Source organism: Lygodium microphyllum, chromosome 2, assembly GCF_053477565.2.
Source record: "Lygodium microphyllum isolate KBCC chromosome 2, Lygodium_microphyllum_v1.1.10, whole genome shotgun sequence".
Classification (NCBI taxonomy): domain Eukaryota; kingdom Viridiplantae; phylum Streptophyta; class Polypodiopsida; order Schizaeales; family Lygodiaceae; genus Lygodium; species Lygodium microphyllum.
The window spans coordinates 151,425,825-151,447,430 of record NC_141136.1 but is presented as its reverse complement, the minus strand read 5'-3'; the positions used below and the strand labels follow the sequence as shown (position 1 = coordinate 151,447,430).

General features: G+C 42.9%; 1 protein-coding gene across 3 annotated transcripts in view; it reads right to left on the bottom strand.

Annotated features, from left to right (window-relative positions):
• LOC148040468 (uncharacterized protein At2g24330-like) overlaps positions 1-21,606 on the bottom strand; it is a 47,391-nt gene that overhangs the window by 15,205 nt on the left and 10,580 nt on the right. Inside the window, exon 1 of one of the 3 annotated variants that reach the window (XM_087699650.1) lies at positions 1,886-2,034. The exons of the other annotated variants lie outside the window; for them this stretch is intronic. Within the exon in view, the coding sequence (XP_087555776.1) occupies positions 1,886-1,990 (105 nt within the window). The 5' untranslated portion in view covers positions 1,991-2,034. Of the gene's footprint in view, positions 1-1,885; positions 2,035-21,606 lie in introns of those variants that run through there. 3 annotated transcript variants of the gene reach the window in all.

Below are 21,606 nucleotides of genomic sequence, written 5' to 3'. Positions count from 1 at the left end.
ATTGTGTGGTTTCTTGGAATTCACTAGTCTTGTTTTGATTTTGATTTTGATTTGAATTTTGTTTGCCCTTGCCGTGTTGCTCCTTTTGAGAAGAAGCAATGAGAGTCGTCTCTATCGAGAGCATACTATAAATTTGATCGAGCAATCGTGTGTAACACAATAGCAGACACTTAAAACTCAGCGGACACTTAAAACTCACAAAATGTGGGCATTTGAGGCTATGAAATCACCTATCGCACAAAATAAAAATATATTCTTGGGAGCTTCTTAAGGAACAGGGAAACGTAATCGTCAAGGGACTTAGAAGCCCTAGTGGTTGAGAACTCCACAAGATGTTGATACTCAACCAGCTTGACTTTTAAGTCATTCTTGTCGATAATCTTAAAATTTTGGAGCTCATGATCCAAATTGATGCAATGGGTCCTATCCCAAGTCACATAACAATCAATCAAGTGTACCCAACACTCGGATGCTTAAGTTGAAATGTTGAAGCTAAGAGTAAACTCAAGCAATAAGCCCTGCACAAGCTCCATATTAGTAGAGGTGTTACGAGTCTTCCATGAGCGGATGACCTCGTACAGAATAAGTGCATGATCAAGTTGAATTTCCAGCCCCACACTAAACCCCATAGATTTTGAGAGTAAGACATGCCTCATCAAGTTTGACCAAGTGGTATTGTTTGACCCATAGAAATGAGTCATTCAAGGCATGCTTGGTGGATGATAAGCAAGAATCACAAGGTGTTTGTGAAGATGGATAGGTGGAATAGGGTGCAGGATAAGATGATGGTCGTGGTGTTCGTGGTGGATAAAGAGGAGAAAGAGATAAAGGTGGATGGGCAGAAATAAGTTGTTGATGTGCAATGAGTACCGATTGATGTAGAGGTATCAAAATAGACGTAGGTCCCCATATAATACCATACATGAAGATGAAGGCATTGGGACACAACGGCCCTATCTAAATGTCGGTTGGGAATTAGTTGGGAAACAACATAATGACCAGATGATCCACTACATAATGCCATAGAGACAAACTGCGGTACCAAACGATCCACACTCGAGTATATCTGATATACACTCCCAGAGGAATAACCTGAAAGTGTATGTGTGCAAGGTTGAGCCTCTATCACAAGTTCACCACCTGAAAACGGGTATATAGAGTTCTAAAAGCTGTGCCTAAGTATACAGAACCCCCCAATGTGGTGAGTGGTGATAAATGTGGTACACTTAATGGAAGCGGAAAGGAAGGTGAAGCAAAAGATGAGAAAGGAATGGGTGGGAGCCCGAATGGATTAGTAATTGATGTTGTGGAAAACATGGTTGATTCCTTTTGTCCGATGATACACCTACTTCAAATTGATCATGGTAAATGTGGTGCACTTAATGGAAGCAGAAAGCAAGGTGCAACGAAATATGAGGGAGGGAGGGATGGAACCCAAATGGATTAGTAATTGATGTTGTGGAAAACATGGTTGATTCCTTTTGTCCATTATATGCATTAGATGATAACACCTACTTTAGATTGACCATGAGGAATAAAACCATTTGAAGAAAAAGGAGGGGACAAAATACTTACAAGTTCTTCTTTTAGCTTCTTACCTAGTTTTGAACTCATAAAGAAATACATGTCTTCCTTATTACTTAGAAACCTAAGGTTATTTTAAAGAGTCTCTTCTTGACTAGCATCTCCTGATGCAACAAAAAATACAAAATCAATTGACAAAGAATCTAACATAATAGGGTTCATACATGGCATTAGAGAAAAGAAGTACTGGTGAAATATTGTGTAATACAAGTCAAGTTCCAATTCCAGATGGCCAGCCCGTAGTAGAGATTCTGAAGTTCTTTTCTGTGTATCAAATCTAAAGGAGATAGCTCAAGCTTACCTCAACCTCCTGCTGCACCCTATGCATAAGGATAAGATCATATTCAATGGCAAAAATCTGATATGGTCTGTGGGTTCCATAGTAGTCCAATGATTCTCCATCCATGTTAGATCAAGCAATACCAAGTTAGGAGGCCCACTATTGATCATTTTTGTCCATGTTTGGCTGTGGAGACTAGAGCGGTAGTGTAAATGCATTCGAAGTCATCGGACCCTTCTCTTCATCCTCCTTCTACAAATGAGCTTTCCGATCAAAGGCCAAGGTTTCTTAGACAATACCTAGCTCTTATACCATTTGAAGAAATCCCCTAAACACAGAAAACATAAAACTAATCATACGACAAAGCACAAACTCTTAATATACAACAGAATTAGAATTAGGATAGCTTAGAGACTATGAATACAATGAATAATGAAGTGAATGACTATAAAATATACAATGCTCATGCAACGAACACACTATGCAGCGAATACTGAACCTTGAACTCTCGTATCTCTAGGATCAAGGAAAAAGATATCAACTGTAGAGTGTGTCATACTCTAAAACATATCCCATAACACAGCAAGATAACCTCCATGTGTCGAACAACAACAAATGCAGCCAGAGAGTCTAAATCTGATGCAAACATGCAATGAGGAGAGAAAGACCAAAAATGCATGTATGTGAGGAGAGAAAAAAACTAGGCGATAGCTGGCAACAATAGATGATTGTGCCAGAAGTGCAGGCAATAGTTGGAGGAGAGAGACAGTCAGCAAAAGCAGGAATTTGATAATGGCGACAGTGTCAATCTAATGGCGACATGTCTAGCAAATGATATCAGCAATAAACGCACAATTCTAACAATAGGCAACAACTCCAAGTACTAGGCAACATGTCCTAGATGCAGGTGATAGCTTCAAGATGTAGACAACAACTCACAAATGAAGATGACCGCTGGAATCAGGCACCAAATAGTAGCAGACAACAATGAGAAGTTTTAAGTGCAATGTCCTCCGCGAACAGGGTGTGGGCAGTAAAGATATGGCTCCTCGAACCCGCAAAAATGAGATTGAGGGAGAGTGTTGGGGATACCTATTTATAGAAAAATTGGGGCACCCAAATTAGGATTTTACATGTGGAACACAGTAACTCTCTAGGATCATGTTTGCTTTTAAAATAATCAGGTTTCTTCATTAATTAAGCGTGTCTTGGGGCTATTTAAGCCAAGCTAATGCATTTTTAGCTCAACATATATGCTTTATTTCCTCAATGGAAACCCTGGCATATCTTCACACGATATCAGATCCAATGCTCTTCTAAAGAGTATCTTGTGGAGCCTACTCTTTTTGCGAGACACACACGCAACTAGATTTTGACTCGTAATGTTTTAGGCACCTTCCTCTCGGGATCCTATGGCGCCTGTCAATCTTCTCCATCATTGGAGACTCTGAGAAGGTATTATGGTCTTGATGAGGAGGTAGCCACACCTTCACCTTTGCCATCTTCTTCTTTACATTTTGGTCATATTATAGAGCAACAGTTTGAGGAGTACTTGCACCTCACGTACAATTTGGTTTCCATCCCTTCAACGACTGATACTACTCCGTTTGGACCGATTGGTGAGACTGGCCATCTCTATGATCTTGGAGGAGCCACAACATTCAGCGTGTCTCGAGATCCATCTCCTTCATCTTGGCCAGACCTCGTGTTATAGGGGCTGATTGAGCATGATAATCGAGGCAGACTGTCCTACGCACAGTGAGAGACAGAGAGAGCGAGAGCAAGCAGAGTAGAGAGTGAGCACGTTTTTAGGTACAATGACGAGAGTGTACCTTTTGGTTTTTAGATAGATATATATGTGTAAGTACAAGTGCTAAGGGTGCGTTCACACCCGAGCACATTTAAAGGCAACAACCTCCCACCTAAAGGCAATGTGCCTTAAGAGAAGGGAAGAAAAAAATCAGCTAAGTCTAGGTATGTACAAAGCTAAAGTACATATATCTAATCCAACTCCCATCTGTCGGCAATGAACAAACCGTTCTACTAGAAGACCCTTCGTGAGAAGGTCTACAGGGTTATCATCCGTATGCACTTTGACAAGCTCAAGGCTTTTGCTGTCAAGTACATCTCTAACGAAGTGGTACTTCACCTATATGTGCTTTGTCTTTGCAAGAAAGACAGGATTCCGTGCTAGCATGATAGCACTCTGACTATCACAATGGAGAACAGGTAACTCTATGATACCAAGCTCTCCCACTAGACGTGAAAGCCATAAAGCCTCCTTGCATGCCTCAGTGGCAGCCACATACTCTGCCTCTATAGTAGACAAGGCAACACACTTTTGTAGCCTGGAGATCCAAGAGACTGCTCCTCCTGTGAAAGTAAACACATACCCAGAAGTGGACTTCCTGCTGTCTGCATGACCAGCATAGTCTGCATCCGTAAAGCCAACAACAGATGCCTTTTGCTTTCCAAAGCAAATGCACAACTCCTTTGTGCCTTTGAGGTATCTCATAATACCTTTCACTACATCCCAATGCTTCTTGCCAGGGGTTGCCGTGTATCTACCAACCACTCCCACTGCAAAGACAATGTCAGGACGTGTAGCAACCATAGTATACATCAAACTGCCAACAGCTGAAGTATATGGTATCTTGGCCATTTTAGCCTTCTCATCATCAGATGTAGGGTTGTCCTCTGCACTAAGTTTCACATATGGAGGCAATGGAACCCCAATTGTCCCCCCCCCCCCCCCTCCATATTGAAACGCTGCAAAACTTTGAAGATATACTCCTGAGATAGATAGAGTAAGCCTTTTGATCTTTCTACGAGTATTCGCATGCCAAGAATGTGATTTGCATCAACAAGATCCTTTATGTCAAAGGTGCCATGAAGACTTTGCTTCAGTGAGTCCAAGGCATGAGGCTGCCATTTGGTGCCTTCTTGGTGTACAAGCAGTGATCCACTTGACTTCTATGAAAGCCTTGGGACTGCATGAATGTATCAAACTTATGATACCATTCTCTTGGTGCTTGTTTCAGCCCATACAAACTCCTTTTGAGTTTACATACCATTTTTTATTTCCCTTGTTCGACAAACCCTTTAGGCTGCTGCATATATATGTCTTCATGCAGATCACCATGTAAAAACGCAGTCTTTACATCCATCTCTATGAGCTCCATATCCTCAACTGCAACCAAGCCCAAAATGGTTCTCAATGTAGTCATCTTGACTACAGGAGAGAAAATCTCATCAAAGTCAATTCAATGCTCCTGCTTGTACCCTTTTGCAACCAATCTTGCTTTGTACTTTTGTGAGGAACCAGAAGTGACCTTCATCTTGTAAACCCATTTGCATGGAAGGGTTTTTTGCCCTTTAGGCAACTGCACTAAGTCCCAAGTGCCATTTTTTTCAAGAGATTCCATCTCTGACAGCATGGCTTTATACCATTTCTTGCTGTCCTATCTGTCCATTGCTTCCTTAAAGCAAGACTATTCACCACAGTCTGTCAACATGACATAATCAGCCACTTTAATTGCAGCAGGAACAAACCTGTCAGGTTGTCTAGTAGCCCTAGATGATATCGTAACCCAATGGTTATTGTTTGCTGGTTGTTCCTGCAAATTTCCATTTTCGGCATGCTGTCCTGGCATTTCAGCCTGCAAATCAGCATTAACAGCTTGTTGTCCTGGCTGTTCCTACACATGTAATGGCTCATTTTCATGGGCAATAGCTGGCTGATCATTTCCAGCATCATTTCCTGCATTATCTTATATGGCCTGATTCATATGCTCTGCAACTCCATTTTGGGGCGGATTATGAGGAGCAATGAGCTCCCTCTTTATCCCTTTGCTGTCACAAAATGCCTGAAAGGCCTTGGACACATATTCCCCACCATTGTCAGAGCGAAGACACTTCAGTGTCTTATCTGCCTGATTTTCAGTCAATGCCAAGAATTTTTTAAACTTATCAAGCACTTCATCCTTGCTACGAATAGGGTAAACCTATACTTTCCGTGTAGCATCATCGACAAAGGTGACAAAATATTTGTTTCCCCCTAAAGATAATCCTGGCATTTGACATACATCCGAATGTGCTAACTCTAGAGGAGAAGATTTCAAAGAAAGAGACTTTTTATGTAACGTCTGTGCATATTTGCCATAAATGCAATGATCACAATGCTCGAAATCAGTATAACGAAGACAAGGCAAGTAACCCAAACGAGAAAGCACTTTCATTCCTGTTTGACTCATGTGTCCCAACCGGCCATGCCACAAAGAAACACTTGGCTGCTCGGTCACGGCAACAACATGGTCATGCACACTAGATACATGAAGTGGATACAAAGTATCATTCTTGCAACCTTTGGCAATAACCCAAGATCCCTTACAGATCTACCATTTTCCATCACCAAAGGTGGTATGAAAACCATCCATCATCTAGCTGCCCTGTGCTAATCAAGCTCTTCTTAAGTTGAGGTACATGCCGTACATGTTGAAGTATAAAGACAGAACCATGCTGAAACTGTAGCTGCACACTGCCAATACCCGCAATCTCACATGCATAGTTGTCCCTAAGATGGACAACACTATATCGACCCCCTGTATAGACGGAAAACCACTCACAATGAGGGGTGACATGAAAGGAAGCACCTGAATCAAGAATCCAAGTATACATGACATCATCTGTATCTATAAGTAAAGCATGTGCACGAAAGTGTAAAGAGACAAAGAGTACGTCACTCCCACTGTCACTGTCATGAGTGACTAAATTCACCTCTTCAATTTTTACACTGCTCTTCTTAGACTGACTGTCTTTCTTCTCTTCCTTGCTATCATTTGTCTTCTTGCCTTTTCCTTTCTCTTTCTTTCATTTGTAGCAATCATGTTTAAAGTGACCCTTCTTGCCACAATGATGGCATTCAACATCTTTGCCACGTGATTTACTATGTCCCTTGCCATCATATTTGCCCTTTTGCTGTGATCTGCCCCTAGTATGCAAAGCATTGGAAGACTAACTAGATGCATTGTTCTGCCGATTCATCTCTTCCATAAGTAGAGCACTCTCTACATCAACATACAAAAGGATCACATTAGAATTGCTCATAGAAGTCCTGAATGTATCCGAACTCTCTGGTAGAGTGCAAAGCAAGAAAGTAGCCTTAAACTCCTCATCAATCATGAACTTCAAGGCAACCAGCTGGCTGAAAATGGAGTTAAACTCACTTAAGTGAGTAGACATTGCTGTACCTTCTTTCATACGCAAATCCATAAGCTTTTTCAAGCAATACACTTTGCTTGCAGCACTCTTCTGTGCATACAGTTCTTCTAGTCTAGTCCATATAGCAAATGCAAAATCCAAACCTTCAATGTTGAAGAGCAAGGCATCAGAAATCGATATCTCTATGGTTGAGCGTGCAAGCTCATTCAACTCATCCCAATCGTCCTGATCCATGTCCGCAGGCTTTGCCCCTTTGGTTTTGATCGGCTTTGCCTGCTTCTTTTGTAACAGGATATTGTAGCATTGTTTTTGCCACATTGCAAAATTATGTGCACCTTCAAGCTTCTTTATGTGCATCAAATTACCACTGTCATTGCTGGCAGCCATGATTTTTAGCCCAAATGTGACCAAAAAACCAGCAAATGCAGGCCCAAACTGTCACCCAAGTGACCAAGGTACAAACAAGTACCAATCAGCAATAAATGACCATGCAGAAGTACAGATTTCAGATCTGTAATTAAATTTTCAGAAGCACCAAACCATGTGCTACAGTATTATCCAACTGATTACAGCTGTTCCAAGGGCATGTGCATCACATTACATGAGAAATCCCAAAATTTCAGCTGCAATTTCTGTTGTACATGTACCCACGGGCATAAAATTTGACACGAACGGTCAAAAGCCCCAAAATTTTGTGCTCAAAGCGTCAAACACAGATCTGCATTTTCTCTGTCATGCATACGACAGTCCAATTTTGCCAAAATAAAGCAATTTCAGCAAAACCCCCAAATCTTACCAAGTGTTGATGTCCAAATTGCGCGGAATTCAACCTGCATGTACATAAAATGACCAAATGCTGCACAAATTTTGCCCAAACTGCAAAACCCCCAAATTGCATGGGGTCCAATGTGCCTCAATGTCGAGAAATTGGGTTAGTTTCAGCCCAATTTGTGCATGTACATTCAAAGCCCCAAATGTCGGAGACAAAATGTCATAAATTCCTGCAATTTCTAAGACAGATATCACTGTTGCATCTTGCTCACACCAAATTTGGACAAATCCCCAAATTTTCCAAGTCTTGTGTGCATTAATTTCAGTGAAATTGAAAGAATTTCACTAAAATGTGAAAAAACCCCAAAAATCCCGGCCAAATGCGCACTGACTTTGCAATTTTTGAGTCAGATTGTCCAATTCTGTGTTGAGATCCCCAAATTCGGGAAAAGCCCCAACTTTCTAGGCTAATTTTGCACAGATCTGAGACTTTGTGCTTGCAAATACTAAACCTCGAACTCTCGTATCTCTGGGATCAAGGAAAAAGATATCAATTGTAGAGTGTGCCATACTCTAAAACATATCCCATAACACAGTAAGATAACCTCCATGTGTCGAACAACAACAAATGCAGCTAGAGAGTCTAAATCTAATGCAAACACACAATGAGGAGAGAAAGACCAAAAATGCATGTATGTGAGGAGAGAAAAAAACTAGGTGATAGCTGGCAACAATAGATGATTGTGCCGGAAGTGCAGGCAATAGTTGGAGGAGAGAGAAAGTCAGCAAAAGCAAGAATTGGATAATGGCGACAATGTCAATCTAATGGCGACATGTCTAGCAAATGATATCAGCAATAAACGCACAATTCTAACAATAGGCAACAACTCCAAGTACTAGGCAACATCTCCTAGATACAGGTGATAGCTTCAAGATGTAGACAACAACTCACAAATGAAGATGACCGCTGGAATCAGGCACCAAATAGTAGCAGACAACAATGCGAAGTTTTGAGTGCAATGTCCTCTGCGAACAGGGTGTGGGCAATAAAGATATGGCTCCTCGAACCCGCAAAAATGAGATTGAGGGAGAGTGTTGGGGTGCATACCTATTTATAGAAAAATTGGGGCACCCAAATTAGGATTTTGCATGTGGAACACAGTAACTCTCTAGGATCATGTTTGCTTTTAAAATAATCAGGTTTCTTCATTAATTAAGCGTGTCTTGGGGCTATTTAAGCCAAGCTAATGCATTTTTAGCTCAACATATATGCTTTATTTCCTCAATGGAAACCCTAGCATATCTTCACATGGTATCAGATCCAATGCTCTTCTAAAGAGTATCTTGTGGTGATTGTGGAGCTTGGTAGGCCACAAGGCAACCGACATGCACCTTTTGTCCAATGCCCTAGCTACTTTGGAGTGGGATACCTTAGGGTAATTATGCCTTCGCTTTTAGGCTCACTTTTGGGCTTGAGAGAGGATGTTGAGCTAAAACACACTTTACAGCTGATTAGCATTTTTAAACAGTCCCAAAAAAAGCTTGATTAATGAAAAACACAAAATTAGTGTCGGTTTGAAAGTTCCAATGGTCTCCCAAAACCCTAATTTTTTAGGCACCCTTCAACATCTATAAATAGACAAGCTGCCCACCATTTAGCCTCATCCCTTTTGTGTAAATTCTCACTCCTCTACTACATTTGGTCTATCTACCATCACCAACTCACAGACTGCCTCCTCCTGCCTGCATTCGACACTCCATCAGCCAAGCAATAGGTGGCAACTCTCCCTCTACATCAAGCGTCGGTGTGCAGCATGCATTTGGCCCTTTTCGCTGCCAACCCGCAGCTAGCGCTCATCCTCCTCTTGTTGGAAGCTGCATCATTGCTGCATTTGCAACTTCTGTTGCCGCACATTGTCTCAAGCATCATCCGTGCTATTGCCTTAATCTCCTGATCCTCCAATGACTAGCATTTGGTGCTTTCCTCACCTTCCGACACTCTAATTGGTGGTTACATCACTTCGGATCCATCTCATACGAACGTCACTCTCCGACACTCCATTGCTCTACCCTTGGGTATTTTGTACACTCTTACATTCATTTACAACATTAATTCACTTTAAAGTTTACTTCTCTCTATGTTTGTCTCTGTGTTGAGTTTTGAGTTTTGTGTTTGTGTTTTGTGTCTAGGGTTTGAGTTTTGCTTGTCGTTGTCTGAGAGTGTATCTTTCAGTCTTGGTCGTACGTGTATTTCCTCTATTGAGCCAAGCAATGCATTCCATATTGATTAGCCACTTAAACAGCCCCAAAACAAGCTTAATTTAATGAAAGCCCTAAAACAGGGAGCAGTTCGAGAGAGTTTAATAAAACCCTAATTTGGGAGGGTCCATTCTCATCTATAAATAGGCAGGCTGTCCCATTCAGTCTTATCTCTTTCATGCAAGTTTCTCACCCTTATGTGCAGATCTCAGCCATTAGCCTCCCACTATGTGACGGTTCAGTCTTCGCGACTGCTGCCATCACCTCGTTCTACAGCTGCATTCTAGTGCGGCATTTTACTGCGGTATTTTACTACTGCGTCATTCTGCTGTGACGTTTTACTGTGGCATCCTACTACTACGTTTTGTTGCTTCGCCCACATCATCAAGCATCATCCTTTGCAGTCTCCTCGCATTCTGGTGATCACTGTTTACTGTTTCACTCACTCCATCACTCCAACTGGTGGTCACAATACTTGGGATCTGTCTCCAGTGGACGTCACTCTCTGACGCACTGCTCTACCCTTGAGCTATACTCTTACATTCATTTACAGCATTCATTCACTTCAGAGTTGTGTTCTTTCTATCCCTTTTTTTGTTTGTGTTTGAGTTTTAAGTTGCGTTTAGGTTTGAGTTTTGCTTTCTGTGTCTGTGTTTGTCTCATTGTGCTTCTATCGTGGTTGTACACTGTGTATTTCCTCAGTGCAAACCCTAGCAATGCCTCCACACTCTTCTTCACATGGCATTAGAGCTAGTGCTCTTATAAAGAGTATCCTACAGATATTGTGGAGTGCTAGTCTTTATGCAGCAAGTACTCGAGTCTCGGATTCTTTGGAACCTTGTTGTTGATCGTGAGCCTATGCCTAACCCTCACCTGACCCACCCTAATTACATCCATTTATGGAGAGCTCACAATGCCACAGCCAATATCAAGCTGATGCAGGGTTTGCTTCTTGAGTTTCACTCCCAGCTACAGCACTTCCCTCTTGCATCAAAACGTTGTTGGTCTTTGGGACCTTGTTGTTGGTCTTGAGCCTATGCCTGACCTTCACCTGGCCCACCCTAATTACATCTATCTATGGAGAGCTCGCAATGCCACAGCCAATATCAAGTTGATGCAGGGTTTGCTTCCTGAGTTTCACTCCCAGCTACAGCACTTCCCTCTTGCATCAGAACGTTGGAGTCATCTCATCAACCATTATGCGGCTCGAGATCGTACTTGGCATAATAAGCATTAATTTTGAGCTTCATGAGTTTTCCATAAAGAAAGGGCATAGTCTGAAAGTCAAGTTGGCCGAACATCACTGATTACTAGCCAAGTTTGCCACAACTGGCTCTTCGAAGTCAAACGATGATCAGATCGCATTCTTCTTGAACAAGTTGCCCAACAAATACTTCCATTTTATCCAGCACATTGTCTCCCTATCTAGATTGCCGACCTTGGGGCTTCACATTCCTAGGAACTCCACTGCAACTTCTAGGCCTTCTTCCCCACCTCGCCATATGCAATGGTAGCCACGCACTTCGCCTTTCATTTTCAAGCCTTCCAGTGCATTTACACACATATACACATTTACATTATTACACTTGTTCATTCAGTTCATTTTTCATTTCAGTTTTGTTTTTCTTTTTAGAGCATCTCACTACTGACATCTATGATTGTAGATCTTACTCTCTTTTGCAGACTTTGTTTTCAATACATGGTAGCATATAGGTTTGACTAGTCCTACCTGGGTTGAAGACATGGGATGTGCATTGTTCCATTCATAGTTTCATCTTCCTAGAGTTTTGATCTTCTACCATCATGGAGGCTTCCCCTCCCAAGGCGGATCATACTGTTAGCAGTCATGTTTGTCATGCCTTGTCATCTCCTGCCTGTGAGCCTCAGTCTGAGTCAGACGAGGACATTAGGAGCTCTGACATGTGTCTGTCATGTGTTATGATGGGGAAGGCTAGTCACTCTTGACTGGCTATCTTAGGATGTGTATTTCTTTTTGGCCTCTTTTAGTGGGCAGCCATTGGCTGCCCGGCCACTTTTTGGTCACTGTTGTGGAGCGCCCATTTTAGGGCATTTTTAGGGTTTGCGCCCATTTTAGAGTTAGGGTTAGGGTTTGTCCGTTGCCTATTTATAGGCAGCCCCCCTCCCCACTTGGTCACTTGTCTTCTTGCAGATTCCGACACTCCTCCCCCGTGGTGGTGCTGCCATCATCATCAGCCTGATCTGGTGCCCTCACTGACGCTGTGGGCTGCGTGCAGGGATTGATCAGTCCATTTCAGTGTATTCAGCATTCATTTCAGTCAGTGCAGATTTCTCTTCCTTATTTTCTACTTTCTCTCTCTCTCTCCCTCCATGTTCGTATTCCCTCTTCCGCAGCGCACTCTCACATGGTATCAGAGCCGAAGGAGAGTACACGGAGCTGAGATTTACGTGGGAGAACACCCACAACTTTGCGTTTGCTGGTCAAGACGTCTCCAACAGTTAAGGCGTCACCTTCTGCACCATCTTCTTGATCAAGGCGGCCTGTTTTGGTGTCCATCTATTTGCGTTTGCTGCTGGCGTCATCCCCAACAGCCAAGGCGGCCCTTCCAGGAGGTCCCAAATATTTGCGTTTGCTGCTGGCGCCTTCTCCAGTGGCTGCCACGTCATCAACAACCTCTTCCTGCTTGCGTTTTCAGCCAGGCGGCCTCCCCAACAGCTGGGCGACATCTTCCTTACTGGCGTTTTGAGGCAGGAGGCTGTTTTTCTGTGGTGACTGCATCGTTAGCATTTGCGTTTGACATCATGCTTGCGTTCTGTGCAAGGCGGCCAGCTCAAGAGCTTCTGGTGTTTGTGTTTCAGAACCAGCAACCTTCCCTTGTTGTATTTTGGTGTTTGCAGATATCGAAGATGTCTTCTCATCAGTTTACGGGCTTTGATGACTTAGATGACGAGCTTTTGTCTCGACACTCATCTGAACGGAGGCGTGATTTCTATCACGAGGACCATCGTCCGGAGTCTATTCCTCTTTCCCGTCCCCCTTCTATTCATGTATCTCGGCGATCCCCTTCCAGTGGACCGAAGATGCAGCCTTTGGTACCCCCTGTACAAGTACCCATACTTCCTCAGCTGCCCAAAGAGGACCAGTTGGATGGCTCCAACTTTTCTCTATGGTCCTGCAAGGTGGAGTGTATCTTGGACTCCTTCGATCTTTGGGAGCTTGTTTCTGTTCCTATTCCCCGGCCTAAGGTGGATCCTGCAGATGGGACATCTATGGATCGTGCAACCTTATGGGATCGGCTCAATTCTAGAGCCAGATCTTTCCTCTTTCTGAGTTTGCAGGATTCTGTCCTTGTTCATATTCACAGGTTGAAGACTGCAGCAGACGTGTGGAGAAAGCTCGCGTCTCTCTATCAACAGAAGACGTTTGCCCACCGGATATCTCTCGAAAAGAAGTTGCGGATGCTCGCTATTGATGATAGTCCTTCCATGAAGGACCACATCAACAGATTACAGGATATGAGGGATGAGCTTGCATCCCTCGGTCGGACGATATCTTCTGAAGACATGGCTATGATTCTTTTGACTCAGCTGCCATCACCTCGGTTTGATGTCTTCTACACCAACCTTCTTACATCGAGGACCCGTGAGAAGCTTCTATGGGAGGAGCTATCCCCGCTTGTCTTGGAGCATGATGAGCAACTCAGAGAGGTCAGTGCTAGTGGATCCGACTCCATTAGAGCCTTTGTTGCAGGTTCGGGAGGACAGAAGAAGAAGAAGAAAAAGTCAAAGGCTACGAAGGAGGACAGTTCTTCAGGCTCTGACTCAGTTTCAGAGAGACCGAAGTGCCCATACTGTGGGAAAGGGACACATTCAGAGGAGAAATGTTGGAAAAAGTACCCTCACCTTCGTCCGGGAGCGAAGGGTGGATCTACATTGGAGCCTTCTTCTACCTCTACACCAGCTGTTATCCATGAGTCAGTGTTCCTTCATATCCATGCTTTGGAGGAGGATCCTTCTTCCGTGGCTGCAGTGTCTTCTCCACAGCCTTGGTTAGTGGACAGTGGTGCTTGGAGTCATACGACTCCCAGAGGTGATTTGTTACAGGATCTCCGTCCATCAAAGGGTTCAATCACTGTTGGTGACATTTTATCGGTGCCTATTAGTGGTGTTGGCACATTGCCTTTGTTTACCGACAGACCTTCGAGCTCCTTTTCACAGGCCCTACATGTTCCGGATTTGGGCCTTCCCCTCCTCTCAATTTATGGCCTTATGAGGCTTGGCACACGAGTGATCTTCACTGAGCATGCCGTTGTTTTTGAGGATTCTTTTACAGGAGCTGTCTTATCTACAGGTTGGCAGGAGAGCGGGCTTTACAGGCTCCATTCCCCTTCTTTGATGCAGGGTCCTCCGCGGCAGTCTATTGCTACACCCGTTCCCGCTTGTGCACCTTCTATTCCACAGGTTCCTTCCCATCCCCCACCTCCTCCTCCGGTGGTTTCCTGTACCCCCCATCCCTTTTAGAGGGGGACGATCTCGGTGATGCGGCTGTGGATTCCCTGGCCCCTAGTGTTTTAGAGGGGGATTCCCAAGATTGTGAGGAGCTTCTTCAGGGGCAGTCTACATCGACGGACTTCATCGACATTGGCATTCCTCTTGCCACCCCAAGATCTATTTCCTCTTCGGCCTTCAGCCACATCCAGGATCTGAGAGGGGGTGTTAGCAGTCATGTTTGTCATGCCTTGTCATCTCCTACCTGTGAGCCTCAATCTGAGTCAAACAAGGACATTAGGAGCTCTGACATGTCTATCATGTGTTATGATGGGCGAGGCTAGTCACTCTTGACTGGCTATCTTAGGATGTGTATTTCTTTTTGGCCTCTTTTAGTGGGCAGCCATTGGCTGCCCGGCCACTTTTTGGTCACTGTTGTGGGGCACCCATTTTAGGGCATTTTTAGGGTTTGCGCCCATTTTAGGGTTAGGGTTAGGGTTTGTCCGTTGCCTATTTATAGGCAGCCCCCCTCCCCACTTGGTCACTTGTCTTCTTGCAGATTTCGACACTCCTCCCCCGTGGTGGTGCTGCCATCATCATCAGCCTGATCTGGTGCCCTCACTGACGCTGTGGGCTGTGTGCAGGGACTGATCAGTCCATTTCAGTGTATTCAGCATTCATTTCAGTCAGTGCAGATTTCTCTTCCTTATTTTCTGCTTTCTCTCTCTCTCTCCCTCCGTGTTCGTATTCCCTCTTCCGCAGCGCACTCTCACACATACAACATCTTTCTTGATACTATCATGGTGGTGACTTCTACCTTGCTCTTCCAGTCAGGATACTTCTTCTCCTCATGGTTCTCAACACCACATGAGGACCAACATTTGGCTCCTCTTCCTCCTTTGGCGTCGCCATTCCAGGTTGAGAGGAGATTCCTACCCTTCTTGGTATTCTACAGGTTTAGGCACTTGTCTTCGACATTAGCCTCCCCCCCCCCCCCCCTTTGTTATACCTTCACCCTTTGCATTGCATGATTTTATCATCTTTGTACTAGGGCACTCGAGCAAGTTTCTCCACAAGAAACACTGTCTAGGTGACACTTGCTACATGAGCATTTCACAACATGTAGCATACTCATTGTGCAAAGCACCACTAAGCGGATCCTAAGTTGTTTCCATTGACGGTTTATACACCACACCACCATTCCTTCATCACCATTCCCTCATCATCACCATCCTCAAGTGGATGGATAGCTTGTCTGTTTTGTGATGGGTTGGACCTAACCATCCCTTCTCATTCTCCCATCTTCTCCTCAATTGACCACAAATCATCTCTTACTTAAATCAATATATATTTTTTTAATCAAAGTTCATTGTAGTTCCATCCGCCTTTGTAGGGCTTGATAGGCCATTGGGCAGCCGACGAGCACCCTTTGTTCAATGCCCTATCCTCTCTAGGGTGACTACTTGGACTCCCTTGGTAAGTTAACCATCGCCTCTGTAGTCTTGGTAGGCCACAAGAAAACCACCATACACCATTTTTCCGATACCCTACCTACTTTAGGATGGGACGCCCTCGGCAAAATGGGTTGGCCTTCTTTTTTCACCATGTTTTGGGCCTGAGAGTGAGTGTTGAGGTAAGAAATGCATTCCATGTTGATAGCCGCTTAAACAACCCCAAAACAAGCTTAATTTAATAAAAACCCTAAAACGAGGAGCGGTTCAAGAGAGTTCAGTGAAACCCTAATTTCGAAGGGTCCATCCTTATCTATGTATAGACAAGCTGCCCCCATTCATTCTTATCTCTCTCTTCCGTGCACGTTTCTCATCCTGTGTGCAAATCTCAGTCATCAATCTCCCACCACATGGTGGTCCAACCTTCGCGACTGCTACCATCACCTCGTTCTACTATCGCCTTCTACTGGGGCGTTTTACAACAGCGTCCTACTGCCACATTTTACTACGGCGTTCTACTCCTGCGTTTTGCTACTTTGCCCACATTATCAGGCAACATTCTCTGCAATCTCCTCACACTCCGTTGATCAACGTTTGGTTTTTCTCTCACTCCGTCACTCTGACCGGTGGTCACAACACTTGGGATCCGTCTTCGATGGATGTCACTCTTCGACACACTGCTCTGCCCTTGGGCACACTATATACTCTTACATTCATTTACAGCATTTATTCACTTCAGAGTTGTATTCTTTCTATCTCTTCTTATGTTTGTGATAAGTTCTCAGTTTTGCACTTAGGGTTTGAGTTTTGCTTTCTGTGTCTGTGTTTGTCTTGTTGTGCTTCTCTTGTGGTCACACACACTGTGTTTCGTCAGTGCAAACCCTAGCAATGCCTCCACACTCTTCTTCACATCCTCAATGCCAACCCTAGCATATCTTCACACCCCACACCAACGCCACTTGGGCAAGTTCCTAGTCAAGATTCAAAGGCTCAATACATCACTACTATAGGTTGGCACTACAAAGAGGGAAACGTTAGTCACAGCTCACCAATTCCTTCAAGATAGTGACTACATACACCACTCGCACAAAGAGGGATGATAGTCTAGAAGGCTAAGGAGATTAGAGCAATATGCCACCGCGGATACGGGGATACCACACAAATGCTACATCAAACAGAGATGAGGGAGATCCGCCAACGACATGAGCAGCAACTGACAAAGTTGAGGACTTGATCCAGATGCTACCCTCATATTATTTCATCCAAGATGTATAACATACTCTATCCGCCAATCCTAATTGGGTGGAATTAGATATAGGCATACATTCAACTACATAGCTAGACATGTACTATCTCATCCTCTCATTGTATCCCTATATGAGCACTATTTTGTTTTGTACATCACCTTAGCTTCTTTTCACAGTATACCATTGACCATCTTCTATCTTTTAGAATGTCACACGTGTGACTTTGATATCTAGTGATGACCAGCATTGTACATGGTTCTGTCTCATAGGCTGATTTTGGCCTCAAAAGATGCTGTCTGTGTGTGTGTGTGTGTGTGTGTGTGTGTGTGTGTGTGTGATCTTGAATCCACTTAAGGTAGCATGTCTTAAACTTCCATAACTTTTGATAGCTATATGCAATTGAGATAACCACAGGCTCATATTGAAGCCCAGTCATGCTCTTTCCCCTTATATAAATGGTTTCAAAAATAGAGAGTATGCATGAGTCGTGGCTCATATCTGTCAGGCAGAGAATGCCCTGTTCCTGTTAAAAGCTATCCCATCATGCCTTTTGTTCAACAACCATTAATAAGGGGTGCCCCTCAAGAAAATGGAGGATACCCATGAAGACCAACTGTCTGGAAGGCCTTGCAACCTGATCAGAAATCCTAAAGTACTCAGTAGTGACGTATCTTCTCCCACTTGCCAATAACCTTCTTGGGTCTGTAAAGTATCGATTCTTCATCATCCTCTTCCATGACTTCCACCATCTCCAACATACTCTCAGAGTATTCTCAAGTGAGATCAACTTGCTACTGCCACCATTGACACTAGGTATCTTTCATGAGCATCCAAAGGAGATGGCATGAGACTAATACCTAGTGTCAATGGTGGTCAACTCGTGCTCATGCATTCACCAAACACAAAGATGGCCTTAAGCTTTCCTGCCAAAAATGTGCTGGGTGTTCAGTTTTTACACACCCATGCAACTTGACCAGCTGCAACTGCAGTGCCTCAAGAAAAGTTTGTCCTTGCCAAGTTGCTGCTCTGACAAGCATCCACGTGATCATTGGGTGCAAGATCCATTAAGCTGAAGATAGAAGCAGAATATAACCATGTGGTGAAGGAAGGCCAGTCTATCTGCCAAACTGTCGAATATGAAACAGGTCAGTTCAGCAAGTTGGAAGAAGGAAGCAAGAGGTAATCTCCACAAGGCCATATCAGCAGAAGACCCAGGCAGGATATTCAAAAAAACAAACATTATGTACAGCTTCCACGAAAGCAGCAGACTCTATTTGCTCAGCAGCATCACAGGGCAAACAGGCAGTAGCAGAGGTGAAAAGCCTTACAAATGAGATACTAAATGTAACACCACAGCATGAAAGGAAACCTTAGATGATACCAAAACAGCACAAACAAAGTGGAGATCTATGAATCAACAAAAATCTACGAGAATTAGTGGAGCGAACAAGGGTAATCCATTGAAATGAGCATTTCTATTTCCAATTTTTATTAATTTTAATTTTTCAAAGTTACTTAAATATTAGAATATGGAATACCAATTGCCACTTGCTTCATGTTATGCATAACTAGGTCTGAGCTTATCTCCTACATGAGCAAAATTCAAAGGTACAATTTTGTCCTAATGTGACCTTAGAGAAGCAAAGGGAGCTCCATGACCATGTAGCAACTCAACAAGCTTATGTTGTGCCTAGACCACGACGTTTGTAGTTAACCCTATAATTTTTGTGACACCATCCCCGTCAAATGTGTCTAGAGCAGGACTAGTATCAAGAAGTGCTACCTCCACACCTACTGCAGGCATTGCATCAGCCATGGCATCAACAGCGCCACATGTTGCACATAGATAGAGCACACTTGATGCTAGTTGGAATCCCAAGAAGAAGGAAGAGGTGGATACATCAGTGACACATTTTTTCTATCATGACCACATTCAATTTCGTGCAACTAGATCAAAGTATTTTAAATTGATGTGCAAGAAGGTTGGTGAGTATGGCCCTTCGTATATAACTCCATCATCAGAGACCTTATGCACCACTTTTCTCAACAAGGAAAAGCATCTTGTTGAGCAAGCAACAATGACAATGGAGTTTCTTTGATTGCTAATAGTTGGAGTGATACAAGCAAGCGATCCATTCATAGCATGGTTGCTTATTCTCATAGGGAAATGTATTTCACATCTTCACATGATACATCGTGGACAAGAAAGTCGGCAGATGTACTTGCAGCAAAGTGGGTTACAAGTATTAAGCTTATTGGCCAGAGCATGTTGTGAAATTTGTTGCAGATGTAGAGCCTGCAAATAGGGCAACATGTCCTATTATCCAGCAATATTATCCGCATATCACAAATTCATATTGTATGGCTCATCGCTTGAATAAACTACTAAAGGATATTGGTAACCTTTCATGGATCACACCTATCATAGAGCAAGAAGCTCAAATGGTTAGCTTTGTTTTGAATCACCAATTTCTTTACCATCAGTTCTCTTTGCCATCAAAGAAGACACTTTTAAAATACTCTGATACCAAATTTGCCTTTAGCTTCTTGATGCTAGGCAGATTAAGAGAATGCAGTGGAGCCTTGAGGCACTTATTTCTTAGTGATGAGTTCACCTCATCAGCATTGGCAGATACTCCTACAAGTATCTTATACTTGGAGAAAGCAAATAACTCTCCTTTTTGGGATGATGTAAAGCGGATGGATACTATGGTATCACCTATTGTGCATTTATTGAAGGTTATGGATGCTATGCAACCTTGCATTGATTGGCAAGGTATATGAGGCTATGGATAGGCTGAATGAAAAACTACAGGAGTTGGCACCAAATGATGAGGCATATTAGGAGATATGCCATTTAGTTATAACGAAGTGGAACTCCTATAGCTCACCCATACATACGTCTACATTTGTTGTGGATCCTGAGTTCCAAGGCAAGGGTCAAGAGTGTGACACTAAGGTTATGGATGCATGGAGACTTATATTGTTTCATCTAGTGTCTGATCATGGTACTAGACGAAAGATCAGAGACCAGCTTTTATGTTATAAGACCTTTTAGGGTTCTTTTGTTATAGGGATGCATAAGAGGATCGCTATAAGATGGCGGCAGCTTTGTGGTGGGAGGACTATGGTTCAAATGGTCCTAAGTTGCAGCAACTAGCCATCCATATTTTAAGTCAGTCAATTAGCTCCTCTTGTTTAGAGCAATTGTGGAGTACATACGCTCACATTGCTTCAAAGAAGAAGAACCGTCTTAATGTGGAGAGAGCAAACGATCCGGTATTTATTAGTGCTAATTTGAGAATGTTATGTAAGAATACGACAACAAAGCCCGATCCATTCAAAGTGGGAGATATAGCAAGAAGAGGAGATACATATTGATGTTGGAGGGAGATGCAACATTCATGGTACACATGATGATAAGGCTAGCACTTCAAGAGCAGCTAGAGCAACCTCAGATCATAATGATGATCTTCGATTTAGTTTGCTTATCCTGAGTCTTATGACACGTATATTGTATATGATATTATGATCATTAATGATAGTGTGACATTTGGACTGTTGTGCCATGCCCACATTATATTTGTACTTGCAATTGCCCTTTAAGCTATTTTGGCATGCCGCATTTCGCTTCAGTCTAGAGATTAGACTTCATATTTGTAGTCTTTTTTGGGGCAATGAGCATGTTCTTTCAGAGACGAAACTTTATATTTATAGTCTTTTAAGTTTTTTAGCAATGGGCATGTTCTTTCAGCTTAGACTTTAAAGTTTAGTTCATTGTTCATTGTTTCGTAGAATATGTATTATGTGTTTTATAATTGACTAGCTTGACTCTTGAACCTTGTAAGTTCTAATTCAATTTGTAATGACTAGTTTTAGAATTATGCATGATAACTTTAAAGGTAAAACTTACAATAATTTGTCCTTGTGGATTATATACCTTGGTTTTAACACTCCACATAGATTATAAGTGAAATATTAAATTTTTTCATGAATTGTAATTTTTTAAATGCCGTTCCTGTTACCATGTCCCCGCTCCCTAGGTTTGGCGTCCTTGTCACCGTCCCCATCCCGGTTCCCCATTTCATATTTTCATGCAATCCACCATGCAACAGAAAAAGTTTTGAGAGAAGAGAGGATATCCACCCACATCATAAACATGATGCTCTTGTGACTGTTCCTAAGATTATATCAGGAAATATACAGCCATCCACAAAAATAATGTTTCTTCCACAACCAATCTTGATCATCGAAATTGAACTAAACAACTTTCTTCAATACTCAAGCAGCCAAGTAATGAAGAGGTAATGAAAGAATAAATAGCAGT